The 18,782-nt window shown below is 47.6% G+C and overlaps 1 protein-coding gene across 2 annotated transcripts in view; it reads left to right on the forward strand.

Moving 5' to 3' along the window:
- Positions 1 to 18,782, forward strand: part of CAD (carbamoyl-phosphate synthetase 2, aspartate transcarbamylase, and dihydroorotase) — a 399,701-nt gene that overhangs the window by 309,008 nt on the left and 71,911 nt on the right. Inside the window, exon 36 of one of the 2 annotated variants that reach the window (XM_085613270.1) lies at positions 14,804 to 14,851. The exons of the other annotated variant lie outside the window; for it this stretch is intronic. Within the exon in view, the coding sequence (XP_085469396.1) occupies positions 14,804 to 14,851 (48 nt within the window). The remainder of the gene's footprint in view (positions 1 to 14,803; positions 14,852 to 18,782) is intronic. 2 annotated transcript variants of the gene reach the window in all.

Here is an 18,782-nt window from a genome sequence, read left to right on the forward strand (position 1 = left end):
CCCACACCGCACCTTCGGGACCGGTAAAGAAGCCTATCAAGCCTTCCGGCGGCTCGGGCTCGAGCCAGCCCACCGTCGATGCCGAGAAACACTCCTCCGCACCAACGCCGAAAAAGAAAATGACCTCCTCCTTGGCACCGAGCTCCATACCGAAACACGCAGCGCCGAAAACCAGCTCAAGCTCCTCTGTACCGACACCATCCCCGGAACCGAGCAAAAAACACAAGGCCACCGACCCCCATATCTCGAAGCCGAAAACCATCTCGGAACCGAGTACCCAGACAGCCCTTTCCAAACCGCATAGTTCCAAACAGCGGACTGGTGCAGACTCTAAAACATAAAGAACGTCTGCCCCGATGCCTTTGGCGCCGACGGACAAGCCACCGTCTGAAGAACTTTTTACACCTGATCCATTGCAGAAGACACTGGTCAAGGACCCCAAAACTGGACATTTGATGCTCAGCATCAAAAAGAGACAGCTGGACAAGCCTGCCCCAGCTCCACCTCCAAAGAGGAAAGACTTTGCTACCTCCCCTTTGAGAATAACCCCTCCCCCTCCTCCTCCTCCTCCTCCTTCTCCTTCTCCCCCCCACCTCATCATTCCCCCACACCCTCTCCGGATGATGATAATGATTATGTCTATGATGACATAGGGGATGAACCCCATGACCAACGTACCGGGGACCCCACTCCTACAGGCTCCCCAGACCTATGGGACGACTATAACAGTCCTGACATTCCTAATGTCCCACAAGACGATCTCTACCCTTCGAGACCATCCCCACCAGAAGACTCATTGGGGTTCAACCACTTACTCCAAAGGGCTGCACACTATCACTGGGTGGATCTCCATACTGACTCCATGGAGGAGGACTTCCTTCTCGATACATTCGACACCATGCATAGGGCCACCTCCATACTGCCCATGCTCAAAGGAGTTATCAAACACGGGCCGGAGGTCTTTAAATACCCTTTCAGAGCCAGGGTCATTAACCAGTGCCTAGACGAAAAATATAAAGCCGCCCCTACAGATCCAGCCTACATCCGAGGGCCAGCACCACTAGATTCCCTAGTAGTGTCTACAACAAGAAAGAGGGCAAATTCCCAAGCATCAGGTGAAGCACCACCACCTGACAAAGAGTCAAAACTCTTGGAATCATCGGGCAAACGCACTGCATCCCAAGCTGCCAACATATGGCGCATTGCATATACACAAGCGCTTCTGGCAAGATACGACAGGGCCCATTATGACGAACTAGAAGCCATAATGCAACACCTCCCTGACAAATATAAAAATAGGGCAAATGAGTTAATTCAGGAGGGCAAAACCATCACCAACTCTTCCATCCGCTGTGCCCTAGATGCAGCTGACACCGCCTCCAGGGCCATTAACACCAGCATCCTCCTCCTCCGTCGCCATGCCTGGCTCAGGATATCCGGTTTTAAACCAGAAGTGCAAGCTTCCATCCTGAACCACCCCTTTGACCAGGAACATCTGTTCGGCCCAAAAGTGGATGAGGCCGTAGAAAAAATGAAAAAAGACACTGATACGGCAAAGTCAATGGGAGCCTTACAATCGCACCCTCCCAGGCGCTCCTTTCCCCGCTCTTCCTTTCGAAGCACATCCAGAGGCTACTCCTCAGACACCGCTTCCACTTCATATAAAGCCCCTACCCAATCCACCTTTACAAGGGGTTACCATAGAGGCGGCTACAGAGGCAACAATAATAAGGGCAGAGGCAAGACAAACACCGTCCGCTCTGCCTCCGCACCTACCCAATGACTTCCCTCCACTCCCCCAGACCATCCCACTCCGGTTGGGGGCATACTCCAAAATGTCCTTCCTGTCTGGACTACCATCACCTCAGACAAATGGGTAACACAAATAATTCGGTCAGGCTACTGCCTCGAACTAACATCTACCCCCCCAAACATTCCACCCAGACAACGCCCAATGTCACAGGAACATTTAACACTACTAAGCAGGGGGTAATCTCCCTCCTACAAAAGGGGGCGATAGCACTAGTTCCTACCAACCAACACAATATAGGGGTTTACTCCCTATATTTTCTCATACTAAAAAGGGACGTCACGCTAAGGCCCATCCTAGACATCAGGCCCCTAAACCGATACATACACTCAGACCATTTTCACATGGTAACGCTTCAGCAGGTACTTCCACTGCTATCCCACAACGATTTCCTGACCACTTTAGACCTCAAAGACGCCTATTTCCACATTCCTGTTCACAACGCTCACAGGAAGTTCCTCAGATTTGTAGTGGACGGCCTACACTATCAATTCAAAGTACTCCCATTTGGAGTGACCACAGCACCACAAGTATTTACCAAGTGCCTAGCTGTAGTAGCAGCACACCTGCGAAGACAACGCATCCATGTCTTCCCATACCTTGACGACTGGCTAATAAAGTCCAGTCCCTACAACCAGTGTGTACAACACATGCACACCACTATCCAGCTACTTTACGAACTGTGCTTCACAGTAAACCACGCAAAGTCCTATCTGCAACCGTCCCACGTAAAACAATACCTCGGTGCCATCATAGACACCTCAAAAGCGCTAGCCTACCCCAGTCCTGCCAGGATAGCAAGCATTCAGGCTTTACGCGCCAAATTTCAGCCACAACGCTCTCTTCCAGCTCGAGTGTTCATGCAACTAATAGGAATGATGGCCTCTTGCATATTCATAGTACCTCACGCAAGACTCCAGATGCGTCCTCTCCGAGAGTGCTTAGCGAGCCAATGGAACCAGGCCTAGGGTCAGTTGACAGATCTGGTGTTGGTAGACGGTGGTACCCATCGCTCTCTGCAGTGGTGGACCACCAAAAACCTTTCCAAAGGGCGACCGTTCCTGGACCCGGTTCCTCAGATAGTACTGACAGAGGATGCATCGCTCTCCGGCTGGGGAGATCACCTACTACATCACACCATGCAGGGCAGGTGGACACCGCAACAAAAGTTACTCCACATCAACCATCTGGAGTTACCAGACATATTTTTAGCCCTAAAATCCTTTCAAACACAGATTTCAGGCAAGGCAGTCCTAGTACGCACAGACAACATGACGGCCATGTACTATATACAAAAACAAGGCGGCACACACTCTCCGCAGCTCTCTCAGATAGCACAGAGCATATGGAGATGGGCCATACCCCCAAAAAATCTTTCTCCTAGCCCAACATGTCCCAGGAGTCCAAAACACTATGGCACTACACAAATCCACGATGGGAACTCCACCCGCAAGTCCTTCACCCATTCTTTCAAATGTGGGGGCATCCACAGATAGACCTCTTCACCACCCACGAAAATACCAAATGCCCAGGCTTCGCCGCCAGATATCCACATCCATTGTCCAAAGGAAATGCGATATGGATGAACTGGTCAGGCAGATTTGTGTACGCTTTTCCGCCTCTCCCACTCATTCCACTAGTGGTGCGCAAACTACAACAACACTTCCTCACACTAATCCTAGTAGCTCCGACTTGGGCCAGACAACCGTGGTACACCACACTGCTGGAACTATCCTTAGTATCGCACCAAAAGTTACACCTCTCTCCACACCTCTTAACCCAGACCCATGGAGAGATCAAGCACCCGGACCTAGCTCAGCTCAACCTTGCGATCTGGCTTCGGAAATCCTAAAATTCGGTTATCTAAATCTTCCCCCTGACTGCATGAACGTCATTAGAGAAGCTAGACGACCCACCACTAGAGCTTGCTACGCAGCCAAGTGGAAACGTTTTGTAGTCTATTGTCACAACAACCCTGGCCACATTAAAGAATGCAGCATTACTCCCGGTCAGACACTCAAGACCTCTTCAGGGAACAGGATCCCTTCGGCATTGAGGAAAAATTGCCAGTTCCCTCCAAGGCATCAGTCGGAGAGTGCACACCCAGCCCTAGAAAGTATCATCAGACATCTCCGACAAAGAACACCACACTCCTTTCGAGTTGAAGCCAGTGGAACAGCCTAAAAAGATGCAGAGGTCTGTGCATGCTGATCCAGGGCACGACAGAAAAACACACCATCAGAAGAAACCATATAGTGGGAAAAAGCACCAGACCCAACGAAGTTGAGCATCCAACCGCGAACCAGCTAATTAGAAAGCTGCAGGCCCACAGAGACCCTCTGGCGTCAGTCGGAGCCGAGAGAAGGTTTTGGTGCTGAGGTACCAGCCACGCACCACTCGAACACCATCTTGCTTGAATGTCCCAAGCCGCCTTCAAAGCTGGAAACGCCACATACAAGATCAAAGTTGAGGCAGTCTGATTTCCGGCAGCGGGTTCACCTGTGGCGCAGGTGGATTCCTTGAATGCATTCAGATTTCTATACCAGCATCTGGCTCGGTGTTGTCGCACCATGCCAGCCCCTCTTTATTCACTGTCTACACTTAGCGCTACTGCCACGCCAGAGGAGAACTTTTGTCCAAGTCCGAGCTGGCGTTTGCTCTTCCTCCACTAACACCATGCTAGAAATTGTCATACTGCAGCCCATTGTGAACCCATCGGACGTGCACTATCCCACGACCAAGCACATACTTAGTGGTACTCTCCATATGCAGCTATATTTTTACTCCTACCTGCACCAGGCCTTGACTCTTGGTGCAGAACACCCTTCCCTGGGTCCACCAAGGTGCTTGATACGAATGACTGCTATACTCCGAGGTGGCACAAGGTGTATTTCAGCAGTGGACAGTAGTCTGGTTACATATTTGCCACCACAGAGAAGGTGCAGTGTCCAACCCTCTGCTTGTTGAGTTACCAAGGTAGCTCTCACTCGGAAACCTTGCGCTTAGAGCGCAACTCAGGACTCCTGAACGTATTCAAGCCTCTGTCTCTGCTGCCCAGAGTTCTGAAGTAGATTGGGAAATTCCGGCCAAGTCATCTTAGTGGCTCCGGTCTGGGCAAAGATGGGGGTACCCAGAACATCTGACCATGAGCATGTCCTCCAATCCTGCTGCCCCTTTTGAGAGGATCTCCAGTCGAATGACTAGGGCAGGGTCCTGCATCCAAACCTACACAAACTCCACCTCCACGTGTGGAAATTGAGCTGTGACAGTTGATGGCATTTGATCTTCCTACTGAAGCAGTAGATGTCCTCTTGAGACACAGGCACCCCTTCGCTAAAATAGTTTAAACGGGACGCTGAGAGAAGTTTGTTGTCTGGTGTTCCTTCCAAAATATCCAGCCTTTACAAACACAGTTGTCTGACATATTGTTTAGTTATTCGCTTGCCCAACAAGGCCTTATTAAAGATCAGGTTAAAGGTATCTGTCGGCTCTTTTGGCCTTCCTATGTTTACATCAACCATCTTAATCCAACTCACCTGTTATGATGCATTTTTTGAAAGGGCTGGTCCATTTGTTCCCGCCACTGCCATTTGTGATGCATCAGTGGTATTTTGTTTTTCACTATCCTCGTGTGCCACGTTTGAACCAATGCACAGCTATGTGCTTCTACTTGCGCTGAAGATGACGTTCTTCATAGCGATCATGTCAGCTTGACGCATGAGTAAATTCTAGGCACTGTTCAGCAGCCGTACACCACCACCTTCCAGGGCAAGCTAGCCCTCCGGGTAAAAGCGACGTTTCGCCTGAAGGTTTTTATGCCTTTACACATCAGACACCCTCTCATCCTGCCAGCTTTCTTTGCTCTGCCTCATCCATCTGGAGAGGAAGAAAGATTTAACCGCCTTGACCTAAAGAGAGCCCTAAGCTTTTACATTCATCTCACCAAAGAACATTGGGCAGACAAACAGCTATTGGTAGGGTTCTCTGGGGTGAAAAATGGGATAGCTGTTAAGAAAAGAAACCTCTCCAGATGGTTTGTCTTGTGCATTAGGATGTTCTTTACTCGCCAAGATGCAGCTCCCAGAATGTCTGTGCTCACTTCGCCAGGGTAAATGCAGTGTGCCAATCTTGGACATTTGCCGGCCAGCTATGTGGACATCACTCCACATGTTCACAAAGCAATATTGCCTGGATAGCCAAGTACAGTGTGAGGGGCATTTCGTCCATTCTGTCCTACAAGATTTCCTGGTCTGAACTATTCCACAGGCCCACCGCCTGCCTGGGAAGGTACTGCTTTTGGTATCTGTTCACAAGGTGAAGAATATGTGGTTAGGTGTATCCATCAAAAGAACAAATTACTTACCTTCAGTAACACTGTGTTCGAGGCATATGAACTGTAGATTGTATACTTGTGCATAGATCGCCATCTGGTGTTGGGCTTGGATGTTTGCACTTTGTTTTTGTCTTGGAGGTAGTCTTTTGTAGTCACAAGGTAGGTCACTCCTCCTTAGGACGATAGTGCGCATGGGCATCAACTCCATCTCCAGATTGTTTTTTTCCGTCATCGGGTTCGGATGTGATTTGCTGCGCTCCGATTCGATATCTGTTTCGAATCTCCCTTTGATGCGCAATCCCTCTCCACTCGACGGTATTGTCTTGATCTTGTTTCCCTTTCGACGCGCATCATTAAAGACGAACCCCTCGATCCTCGACGCGGGCCGTGGGGCCTATCCTCGCCGACCACGCCTGCAGTCAATGGAAAGGACTCCTTTCAAAAAATGCCCCGGGTGTGGTGCTAAGTTCCCACACACGGATTTGCACGAGGTCTGTAATCTCTGCCTCTCCCCGGAGCAAGAACTGCGAGGCCTGTTCATCTTTCAGGTCAAAGAAAACTATCCGCGATAGTCGGGCTCGACCTGGCTTGACAGTTCGGGCTGGACTGTTCCCATGAGGCACAGGGTCCAGACTGATTTGCGTATGGCCAGGTCTAAACTGGGGTGGCATGGTGAGCAAAAGAATGGTGAATTTAACCCAGATCTCTTGAATGGGGGTGAATGTTTTGATTTATTCTGCATTCCGTCCATCAATTGTCTTTTGAAAAGTCCTTTTGGCACCGAAGCACAAAACAACAGATGTGCCACACCCTTCTTTGTCGACACCGAAGACAGCCTTGACGTCTAAGCCCTTGGCGTCCGATCATACCAAAGACAAACCTTCGGAACCGTAAAAATCTTCGGAGCCGAAAACGGCTTCAGAGCCGAGAAAATCATCGGAGCCAAAAAAACTCTGAGTCACAAACTCCTAAAATAAAACCTAAGGAGGCCAAGACCCCACAGAAAGACTCAGTCCAAAGAACATTTCGACCCAAAATCTTCGGCACCGAAAAAATACATTTTACCCATGCAACCTGTACCTGATTTATTGGATCTCTAACAAAAAACTCATTCTATTGATCCAGAGACTGGCAAAGTTGTCACCAAGCCTCCAAAAAAGAGGAAAATGGACACTTCAGAAGAACCTGCAATACCTCTAAAAAGAAAGGAGATGAGGACTAACACCGCTCCACCTCCTTCTCCTCCAGCTGATCTGAATCTTCTCATTTCTCCACCGCATTCCCCACATATTGTTTCACCTCAAACGTCGGATACTGAAGATGATCATACAGATGGGGGTGGGAATATAGATCCACATGAGGAGATGATGCTCATACCATCCCACACGATGTAGACCCTTGTGATGACTACAACATGGATCCCAACCCACATAATGACCCAGACCTCTATCCATCTAGGCCATCACCACCAGATGACCCTTTTGTGTTTGCTCAACTTATAAATAGGGCTGCCCAATACCATGGGGTACAGTTACATTCAGATCCCTTAGAGGATGATTTTTCACTCGACACATTTGCACCCTTGCAAAAGTCCACTCACACCATGTCAATTTTAAAGGGCATGCTCAAACAGGTTTCCGAAGTTTTTAAGGACCCTGTCAGAGCCAGGATTATAAACACCAGGATAGATAAAGGAGAAGGCATCTCCCATTGACTCCATTTACATTACATTAAAGGTCAGGTCCCTTTGGATTCTCTTGTGGTGTCTATTGCACGCAAAAAGGCAAACTCACAGAGTACAGGCAACACCCCCCCCCCCCCCCCCTCCCCCCTCCTGTTAAGGAGGCCAAGTTCATAGACGTATCTGGTAAACTCATCGCGTCACAGGCTGCAAACCATTGGCGATTGTCAATGCCCAAGCGTTATTGCCAGGTACGACAGGGCTCACTATGACAAGCTTGAAAAGTTCATGGAACACCTTCCTTGGCAGTACAAACAAAAGGCCAACGACGTTATACAGGAGGGGAAATTAATCACTAACACCTCAATTAAATGTGCGCTTGATGTGGCAGATACCGCATCTCGCACTGTTAACACTAGCGTTTTGTTCAGGCATGCTTGGCTCCGAGTCTCAGAATTCAAACAAGAGGTACAATCTGCTATTCTAAATCAGCCCTTTGATTAAAAGCATCTTTTCGGTCCCTCAGTGGACACATCTTTAGAAAAGATGAAAAAAGGCACGGAAACGGCTAAATCCATGGGGGCCTTACAATTCCCTTCCCCTAGAGGCTCTTTTTGCCGTGCCTTCTACAGAGCTGGCTCCAAAACCATTTGCTCAGAACACCCCTCTTCGTCGTATAAGAGCCCCACTCAAACATCCTCCAAAGGATACTTTCACGGAGGCTACAGAGGCAACAATGGTGAGGGAAGAGGTCGCGGCAACAACAAACGCACCTCCTCTACCACCAAACAGTGACTTCTCTGCACTTCCCCGATCATCCCACTCCTGTCGGGGGACGCCTATCACAGTTCCTACCAGTCTGGAATTCAATCACAACAGACAAGTTTGTAAGGCAAATTATCCAGAATGGTTAGTGCCTGGAACGCACCTCTACCCCCCCCCCCCCCCAGCATTCCTCCCAAACAACATCCAATGTCCTCGGAACATTTAACACTTCTCAAACAAGAGGTTCTCTCTCTCTATTACAAAAACATGAAATAGAACCAGTCCCCCTGCCTCACCAAGGCACATGGGTTTACTCCCTCTATTTTCTAATTCCAAGAAAGGACGGATCTCTCAGACCCATATTGGACCTCAGACCGCTAAATCGCTACATTCAGTTGGATCACTTCCATATGGTCAGTCTCCAACAGGTGCACCCACTACTTCAACAGGGTGGCTTTCTCTCCACTCGATTTAAAAGACGCCTGCTTTCATATTCCCATTCACCCCGCTCACAGGAAATATCTCCGGTTCGTGGTAGATGGTCAACACTACCAATGCAAGGTCCCCACCCCACCCATTTGGAGTGACCACAGCACCCAGAGTCTTCACCAAGTACCTGACAGTAGTTGCGGCCCACTTAAGAAGATAGTACATTCATGTCTTCCCTTATCTGGGCGACTGGCTCTTAAAAGCCAGCTCATACAGCAACTGTGTGCAACACTCGCAAAGAATAATTCAACAGTTTCACGACTTGGGATTCACAGTAAACCTCACCAAATCCCATCTACAACTATCCAACAAACAGTAGCTGGCGGCTACAATAGACACTTCAAAGGCTCTAGCATACTCCAACCCAGTCAGGATAAGCACCATACAAGCTCCTATAGCAAAGTTTCAGCCTCAACACTCACTACCAGCGCGAGTGTTCATGTAACTAATCGGTATGATGGCCTCTTGCATTTTCGTGGTCCCATAGGCACACTCCAAATACGTCCCTTACAGGAGTGTTTGGCACATCAGTGGAACCAGTCTCAAGGTCTGCTAACAGATCTGGTGTTGGTAGACGACCGCACCCATCACTCTCTGCAGTGGTGGAACAGACAAAACCTTTCCAAAGGGCAGTCGTTCCTTGACCCAGTTCCACAAATAGTGCTAACAGCAGACACATCTCTCACCGGCTGGGGAGCTTATCTTCAAACCTATATCATTCAGGGCAAAAGGGCCCCTCAACAAAAACAGTTCCACATAAATTACCTGGAATTGTTTGCGCTCTTCCTAGCGTTAAAATCTTTTCAACTCCACATCGAAAACAAAGTAGTCCTGGTCTGTACAGACAACATGACAGCAATGTATTACATACAAAAATAGGGGGGACACTCTGCAGCTTTCACACCTAGCTCAAAGCATTTGGAGATGGGCCATTCCCCAAAATATATATCTCCTTGCAGAACACCTCCCAGGAGTACACAATCAAATTGCGGATCTGCTCAGTCGCCAAACAAAACAGATCCACGAATGGGATCTTCATCCTCAAGTTCTGTTTCCATTCTTGCAGATGTGGGGCCACCCAGAAATATACCTGTTCGCCACTCACCAAAACGCAAAATGCCCTTCGCCTCCAGGTATCCACACCTATTGACCAAAGGCAATGCACTACGGATGAACTGGTCAGGCAAATTTGCTTACGCTTTTCCGCCTCTCCCACTCATTCCGCTAGTGGTTCGGAAACTCAAACAGCATTCCCTCACAATGATCCTTGTTGCTCCAACGTGGGCCCGACAGCCATGGTTCACAACCCTCTTTGAACTATCAGTAGTTCCTCAACAAACGTTACACCTCTCACCCAAGCTTCTCACTCAGAACCATGGAGAGATATGGCACCCAGATCCCAATCAACGCAACCTTGCGATCTGGCACCAGAAGTCTTCGAGTTTGGGTACCTTAATCTCCCGCCAGACTGCATGAACATCATTAAAGAGGCTAGACGTCCTACCACTAGAGCTTGCTATGCCGCAAAGTGGAAAAGATTTGTAATTTACTGTACAAATAACAAAATCAACCCACTAGATTCTATCTATTGTTACCTTTTGCATTTACAACCATGTAACCTAGCGTGTACATCCATTAGACTACATCCCACGGCAATAGCAGCCTATTTCCAAAACAGACAACACTTGTCTTTGTTTAGGGTACCAGCTATCAAGGCATTTCTGGAAGGACTTAAAAGAATAATTCCCCCTAGAGTACCACCCTCTCCAGTTTGAAATCTAAATGTGGTACTTACCAGGCTCATGGGTCCCCCATTTGCACCTATGCATAAATGTGAATTACAATTTCTCACCTGGAAAGTAGCTTTCCTGGTTGCGATCACATCTCTCAGAAGAGTCGGTGAACTCCAGGCATTAACCATACAAGGACAATTTCTCCAAGTCCATCATAACAAAGTAGTTCTTAGGACTAACCCAAAATTTCTACCTAAAGTCGTCTCTGCTTTCCACCTTAACCAGTCTGTAGAACTCCCAGTGTTTTTCTCTCTACCAGACTCAGTAGCAGAACGGGCTCTTCACACGCTAGACGTAAAAAGAGCGATCCTTTACTACATTGAAAGAACAAAATCCTTTAAAAAGACCAAACAACTTTTTGCGGCTTTCTCCCCACCTCATAAAGGCAATCATATCTCAAAAACAGGAAATTGTAAGGTGAATTGTTAAATGCATGCAAATATGCTATGCTAAAGCCAAACACACCTTAACCATTCCCCCTAGGGCTCACTCCACACGTAAACTAGGTGCATCTATGGCATTCTTAGGGAACATTCCAGTAGATGACATCTGCAAAGCAGCAACTTGGTCTACACCACACATGTTCACAAAACACTATTGTGTAGACGTTCAAGAAAAACAACAAGCTAGTGTGGGCCAGGCTGTAATAACTTTTTCAAACCACTGCAACAGATAACATGTAGCCACAGCTAATGGGGCATGTGCTGTATAGTCTATGCACAAGTATACAATCTACAGCTCATAGGCCTAAAATGGAAAATGCTACTTAAAAGTATGCATCTGTTCTTGGCATGTAGAGCTGTAGATTTGTATAAGCCCACGCTTTTCCCCGGATAACTCTATCTGCTCCAGTACTATCTTACTTAGATACATTACACATCGACATCTTTTTCTATGTCTTACTAACTCCATCATAACCCTCCATGGCAAAACAATCTGGAGATGGAGTCGATATCCATGCGCACTATCGTCCTAAGGAGTCGCCGCCTACCTCGTGACTACAAAAAAATTCCTCCAAGACAAAAACAAGTTGCAAACATCCGAGCCCAACACCAGATGGCGATCTATGCACAAGTATACGAATCTACAGCTCTACATGCCAAAACAGATGCATACTGGTAAGTAGCATTTTCCTTCTGTTGGATACTCTATCCAATGACCGATTTCTCACTGACCCATGCATCTCCCCATTCTGTGGAATATTCTCATCTAGTCCATACTGATCAGAATCAAATCTACTGATCTGCACATTGGCACAATTTGATTTCTGAAGGCTCTATGTTCGATGGTGCCGACAGATGTCAGTAAGAAATGGACGTTGGTGTGCGGAGGTGGCAGCTATGTAACAGCCACAGGGTCTCATCCAGAGTGGGGTGGGGCGGGACAGATCCGACGTTGAGCCACACAGCGCCACCTACCAAAGTGCAAGAGAATTGATGAGAAAATTCTCCGCAATGACCGCATATGTTTTCTCTGTTTAAGTAGCTACAGTACACAGGACACACATTTATTGAGGCTCCATTTCATTCTCACCTTTACCCTGCTGTAAAGAAAAAAAATCTACAGGTGAAGTCCATGCCCATGTGGATTGTAGACTAATGGAGGAGTCACTCCTTTTAGAAAAAACGTTTGTAATGTCCAGATTCAATACTAAATGACAAAAGTATACAAGCAGATGCTAACAGGGTAACTAACATTTTCCTTTTCCAGTCTCCATCTCAGATCAGGCCATGACATAATCTAGCTTTAATCTGTTGCAGATGCTTAGCTTGCCTTCTAGAGCTTGTGCCATTTTTGTTCTGTGTTTGCCAAGCTCTGCTCAGTTTAACATCAGCTGAAAGAAGATTGTGAAACCTGGTCTTGTTCCATCTCACATTCTCTTTTTCACCTTGTTGCCTCCTGGAATCTCTCCCATGGAAAATGCAGACCCAGAATTCCCATCCATTGTCTTCAGTTCGGGTACTGTATGCTCAGCATGCGGCACTGCTGTCCTGGGGCTTCTGGTGCCCTGTGATCTATCTGCAGGTTTCCCTTTGTACTCATCTGTTGGTACTGATACACTTGGTGAGCTAAACTTTACACCACAGCAAACCTTTTTAGATGCTGCTTCTTTCAGCAAATAGGTCCTGCTGCTCTCCCATGGCAGATGTCACAGTCAAGCTCCTATCTCTAAACTTTCCTTTCCACGCACAAAATGGAATGCAGTAAGCACCATTATGAAGTTCCTTACCTTTCTTTTGCATTCCTGCATTCCTTAGGCCTAGGCATTTTGAAAACCTGGTGGAGTGCCTCATTCACAATTGTGCTCTTTGTGAGTGTAGTAGTGGTAGTGGTATGTTGTGCCTTCATATGTAGAAATACAGTCAACTGGATTCACCCTCTGCTCAGCCCCGTCATATTATTGCGTTTCTCATTCTGTGCCACACATTCAGTAGACTGGATTACTGTGCCCAAGTTAAATTACACATTCATCCCTGCAGTCCTTGGTTTCAACTTAACCAGATTCTCTGCCTGTAACTGCGAGATCTCAATTCTTAATGGGATATGAGTTTTGCACGTACTCACAAAAAGTTAGCAATCTAGTGCCCTTAAATCTGCATCTTAAAAGTGACGGGTTCAGTAAATTCTTGACCTTTGATGAGGAAAAAGAGGCAACGAACATCCCAGATCTTAGGAGCCAATTCACCACGTTTAGTGATGTGAGGCTTCATCACAGGAACTTGGAGCCTAAATATTTTCTGCATCCAATATGTAGAAAGAAGCCTGTTAACATTTTTTAGGATGATGAATATGCGGGACAATTGATTATTCAGCAAAAAAAATATCACCAAGTAGCACATTCTTCCTATGAACTCCCACCATCAGCACTCCTTTGCTTAGGAATGTGCAATTCGTTGAAAAGGCTAAACCGCAGAAGATGGCACCTCATAAGGCCTTCTTCAGAAGGGGTAGAGGCCAAAAACGTTTTGGTGTGGGAATCAGTTGAGGAGGGAAGGGGCGTGTTTTTTGTCTTCAGTTCAGCGGGGTGGGGCAATAATTATGCAGCATCAAAGGTAGCTTCTAAAGTTTGATAAATTAATACTACCAAATGTGGTGTGTTAGGTCGGGTAATCGCATAGCTTTAGACCACCTCTGTGCGCATGTGTGCCATTAGCTTGAGGTGTTTTCCAACTGCAGGGTTTGTACAATGGAGGGTAGCTGAAACCCTAAAGTGTGGAGCACAAGATGGTGTACTGGCTTTGGAGAAAGTCCAAAGAATGGAAAAGATTAGAACTGCAAAGGTTCTTTTTGCCTAATTTTCAATTAATCATGTTTAACCCTTTTTAAATCCTCCAATCAGGTGAGAGGACAATGTGTGTGGCCTGTTGTGACATCCTTGGTTTGAGTTCTCCATGCAGTAATTTTGTAGGGGGCTTGCTGGCAATCCAAAGGGGACCTGGTCACTGCACAGAATAAATAGCCAAGGCAGAGGTCCAAACCATGCAGGATTGTTTTTTAAAGTATTTAGCTTAGCAAAGTTTTTCAGCTGATATGGGATGCATGGATTGAATATAGGTTCCGTAACATGCTCATTTCCATACATACTAGTGAGCTGCCTTTGACGTTAAAAAGTGTCAGAAAATCTGAGCTCGCTATTTCGAAAGACCTGCAAAGCTGGCCATAGTCCTTCTGCCCAGTGGTTTTAATTCTGGATCATTTTGCGGTTTTCACGGTTATCTAGTCTGTCCCCCATTGATGCTGATCTTGCTCTTGGGAAAGCTTCTGCAGCAGCTTCGCCCTCCAACATTAAGCAGCAGAGCTTGGCAGACCTGTGTTTCTCCCTCCATGTGTGTCTTGTCTTGTTTTATGTGGGTAGCGGTGCCAGTTGTAACCTGCGCCAATGTTTTCACTGACCTGTTTGTGTGTTCTGGTTATGCATGTACCCGTCTCAGACCCTGAAGAGCTGAAGGAAAAGCTGCAGAAGAAATCAGCAGAGCCAGGTTTGAACGTCTTGTTTTCACCTCTCAATTTTGTGTTTGCTTCGAATGAGCGACTTCCTTTTGGGTTCCTCCACTAGGTTTGGCTTAGTGATTCCCAGTGATCCTCAATTCTTAATCTGGTCGCAAAATACACTGAACTATACAAGTCAATCCTCAACTCAAGCGGACAGAAAAACAGAATGTTTCAACAAATTTAATACTGACAAATGGTATCAACTATGTGTCTCATAAAACAGATTTTCTATCAAAAATGGTGTCCTTGCAGTTAGAGTGGGGAATCCTAGGCAGCCGTTGGACCTATGTCATGTTCAATGGGTTAAACCATCTTTGATTTTTAGCCAACAGCACTTCACTTGCTGGGATTTTAGAGCCTCAAAAGTGAAACTGCAAAATCCCAGAATCTAACATCTCTTGGCTAAAATGTCACAAGTGGCTGAAGGTCTCAAATGACGTAGGGACAGTTATGAGCTTTGTAAACTATTCATGTGTCTATTTTTGTTTCCAAGTTTGTCCTTGCTTATTTGTTTGTCATTCATTAATGTATTGTATCTAAAATAAACACCAAAGAAAATGTTCTTGCATTTTTCATGGACAGTTAAGATTTTTTTCTTCGTGTGGCTTAGTACTGTATGTGTTAATTTACTTTCAAACAATGCAAATTCTACATGCAGGCGTTTCTTTCGCTGCTTCTGTACACATTGATGCGTCAAGAGTCTGCTATGTTAGGTGGACCTTGCTTCGTATGCATAAGTTCCTGAGCATTAGTGATGACTTTGTGCAAGATGTCTTGGCTTTATTTTCATACCAAGTTTTCACTGCACAGTTAAGGTGCTTGACTGTGAGTCAGCCCTCTGGGCTATGTGGTCTGTGCAGAAGAAGGGCCTTTTTTTGCAAGGAAAAGATGATTTGCCAGAGCCAGTTTAGGCTTTATTTATCAGAGTAATGGTGGATTTAGAGTTGGACAAGCTGTTGGTTGGTGCGTTTTTTGGTGTTGTGCGCAGAACAGATGTTGGATTGATGTACTCTTAAATGGCAGAATCAGATCATTGGTGGATTGCAGGTAGTCCACACTGTGGTTAGGTAGTGGGCTTGTATAGTGTAATGAGATTGCTGGCACATTGCAAAGAGATCTTCTGGTTGTGTGCGTTTGGCACATGATTCTTGTTGGATTGCAGATGGAAGGGGATGGGTTGCACCCTGGCTAATGAATGATTCGATTAGGCTAACTCTTTGGTGGATGAGTAGGATAGATTTGCATCATTTATTGGCTTGTGCATAGTTCCCACCATCAAGAAATCCTGCAGTGAGTTTTGTGGTAGATGGCGTGTGGGAGACTGTGGTACAAGGGTGATTGGTGCATGGATAGTGTAGTGTAGTTCCAATATACCTGATAGGCTCTGTACATTGGAATAATATACACTATAGATTTGACATAGGACTGAGGTCAGTATGTCTCTATTGAGTACATTAAACTTAATTACTTGTGTGTGCCAGCTAACTCAGAGGTCACTAGAAACTTCTTGAACATACAAGAAGGGATTAGATTCTGACAACCGCATGTTCGAGGCATGTGGGCTGCTGAATTCATATCTGTGCATAGATCGCCGCCTAGTGTTGGGTCCGGATGTTTGCACGTTGTTGTCCTGGAAGAGTCTTCGAAGTATCCTTGGATAGGTGACTCCTCCCCTGGACTACAGTGCGCATGGGCATCCTCTCCATCCTCAGATTGTTTTTTTCCGCCATTGGGTTCGGATGTGCTATCTTAGCTCAAGTTAGGAAAAAGCTTTGTCGAGGCCAAAAGGCCTTTAGTTCGCGTCGGTACTGTTTATCGATCGGTTTTCGATACCATCTTGTTAGTTTACTAACTTCGGGACCGACTTTTTTCGCATTTACCTGTCCATCGACTACTTCGATGATGGAATCGAGGACGCCATTCAAGAGGTGTCCGGTGTGCAATGCGAAGTACCCCCACATCGACGTCCATCCGGTGTGCAACAAATGCCTTTCGCCGGACCACGACGAATCGACATGCATGGCCTGTGCCCGGTTCCGTTCCAAAAAGACTCCACGGAATCGACGAGCGGCGAGACTCGAAGCGCAGCACGCAGCACGCGGCACCGGCACCAGCGGACATCATCAACGAGGCCGAAGATGTCGAAGAATTGGAAGTCCTACCCTCCAGTCCCGTTTCCGAACACGACTCCGGATCGGACGAGGTCGACGAATCACTCTTCCACAGAGGTGAAGACGACACCGAGGTAGGAGACGACGAAGAGGCCTTAGGGGCCGAAGAGAGTAGCTCCAATGATGAACAAGGCCTGCCTGTTCAGACCGAAGAAAGCCCAGTGCCACAGTCTATGGCTCCGGTCGAGGGATCGCCTTCGGGCCTTACCCGAGACCCATCCCGCAGTTCTTCGGCCCCGCCCTCGGGCCCGGCCTCGGACATTAAGCAGCAGCCATTACTGCCTAAACCGGCTGGTTTCACTTCTACAAAACCGAAACCAAAAGCTGCACCGGTTCAAACGAAACCGAAAGTGGCGCTAGTCGGATCGAGGCCTTCGACGCCAGCGAAACGCGTCGGCACCGAGCGCACCAAGAGAGACTTCGGTGCCGAACTTGAAGCGGGCGACGTCGGAGTCGACGTACGGAAAAAGGCCTCCGGCGCCACCAAACCTGCTCAACTCCCGGCGCCGACGCCACCGACACCGAGGACCGCACTGCCTGCTACGTCTCGCATCGCTCCCTCGACAACACCAAAGCCTCACGCATCGAAAACGTCGACGGTCATTTCCACACCTCGACTCGATGAACCACCGGCGCCGAAAAAGTCCACGGCCGCCTCTACGAACCTGGTCGGTGCAAAAGCCTCAAAGGCGCTCCAAGCGCGACCCGTTGCGGCACAAAGCAGCAAAACAAAGACTGCCCTCCAGGACCCGTCGGGTTCCGGACCGATCGACGCTCCGGCAGCCTCTTCGGTGCCAGCCAACATTACCTTTGGCTTGCCTCCGTCCACAATCCCGAAAATATTCCAACTCAGGACACGGGTCACCCAGACCACGATTACACCTGCCGAGACGTCTCCGGCACATGTCATCGACGCCAACACTGGCAGAATGATTCTGCACGAGCGAAGAATAACTTCGGAACCACCGTTGGACCCTTTCAGGATCCCACTAAAAAGGAAGCTGCCTGTAGAATCAGAACCTGTCCTTTATGAACCTTTCCACTCATCCTACCAGGATCCACAATTATTCTCTCCCACACACTCCGACACGGATGCGTTGGAGGACTACATGGAGGACCAAATCCCCTACCGTGGAGACATAGACCCTGATGACCAGCAGGACCCTGATCACACTTGGGGCGACCCAGTAGACCCAGGTGCACCTCTCGATGCACAGGACCCACAACTCTATGGGGCAAAAACATCTCCCACAGAGGATACTGCAGCCTTCAACGCTCTTATTGAACGTGCTGCGAATAACCATGGGGTGCAGCTTCACTCTGACACCATCGAAGATGACTTTCTTATGGACACTTTCGCATCCTCAGAAAGGCATGTAAAGACTCTGCCCATGTTGAAAGGAGTCCTCAAACCAGCCAAGGACATTTTCAAGGAACCCACCAGCGCACGAGTGATGAACCCCAGGATTGATAAGAAATACCGATCAGCACCTGGGGATCCTACTTACATCAGAGGCCAATTACCACTAGACTCCATTGTCCTAGCGAATGCTCGCAAGAGGGCACACTCGCAGACGACAGGTGACGCTCCTCCCCCGGACAAAGAGTCCAAGGTGTTAGAGATCTCTGGCAAGCGAGTTGCCGCCCAAGCTGCCAACATATGGCGCATAGCCAACACTCAAGCGCTCCTTGCTCGCTATGATAGAGCGCACTATGACACATTGGAGCAACTATTCCAACATCTCCC

The sequence above is a fragment of the Triturus cristatus genome, chromosome 6 (genome assembly GCF_964204655.1).
Source record: "Triturus cristatus chromosome 6, aTriCri1.1, whole genome shotgun sequence".
Classification (NCBI taxonomy): Eukaryota; Metazoa; Chordata; class Amphibia; order Caudata; family Salamandridae; genus Triturus; species Triturus cristatus.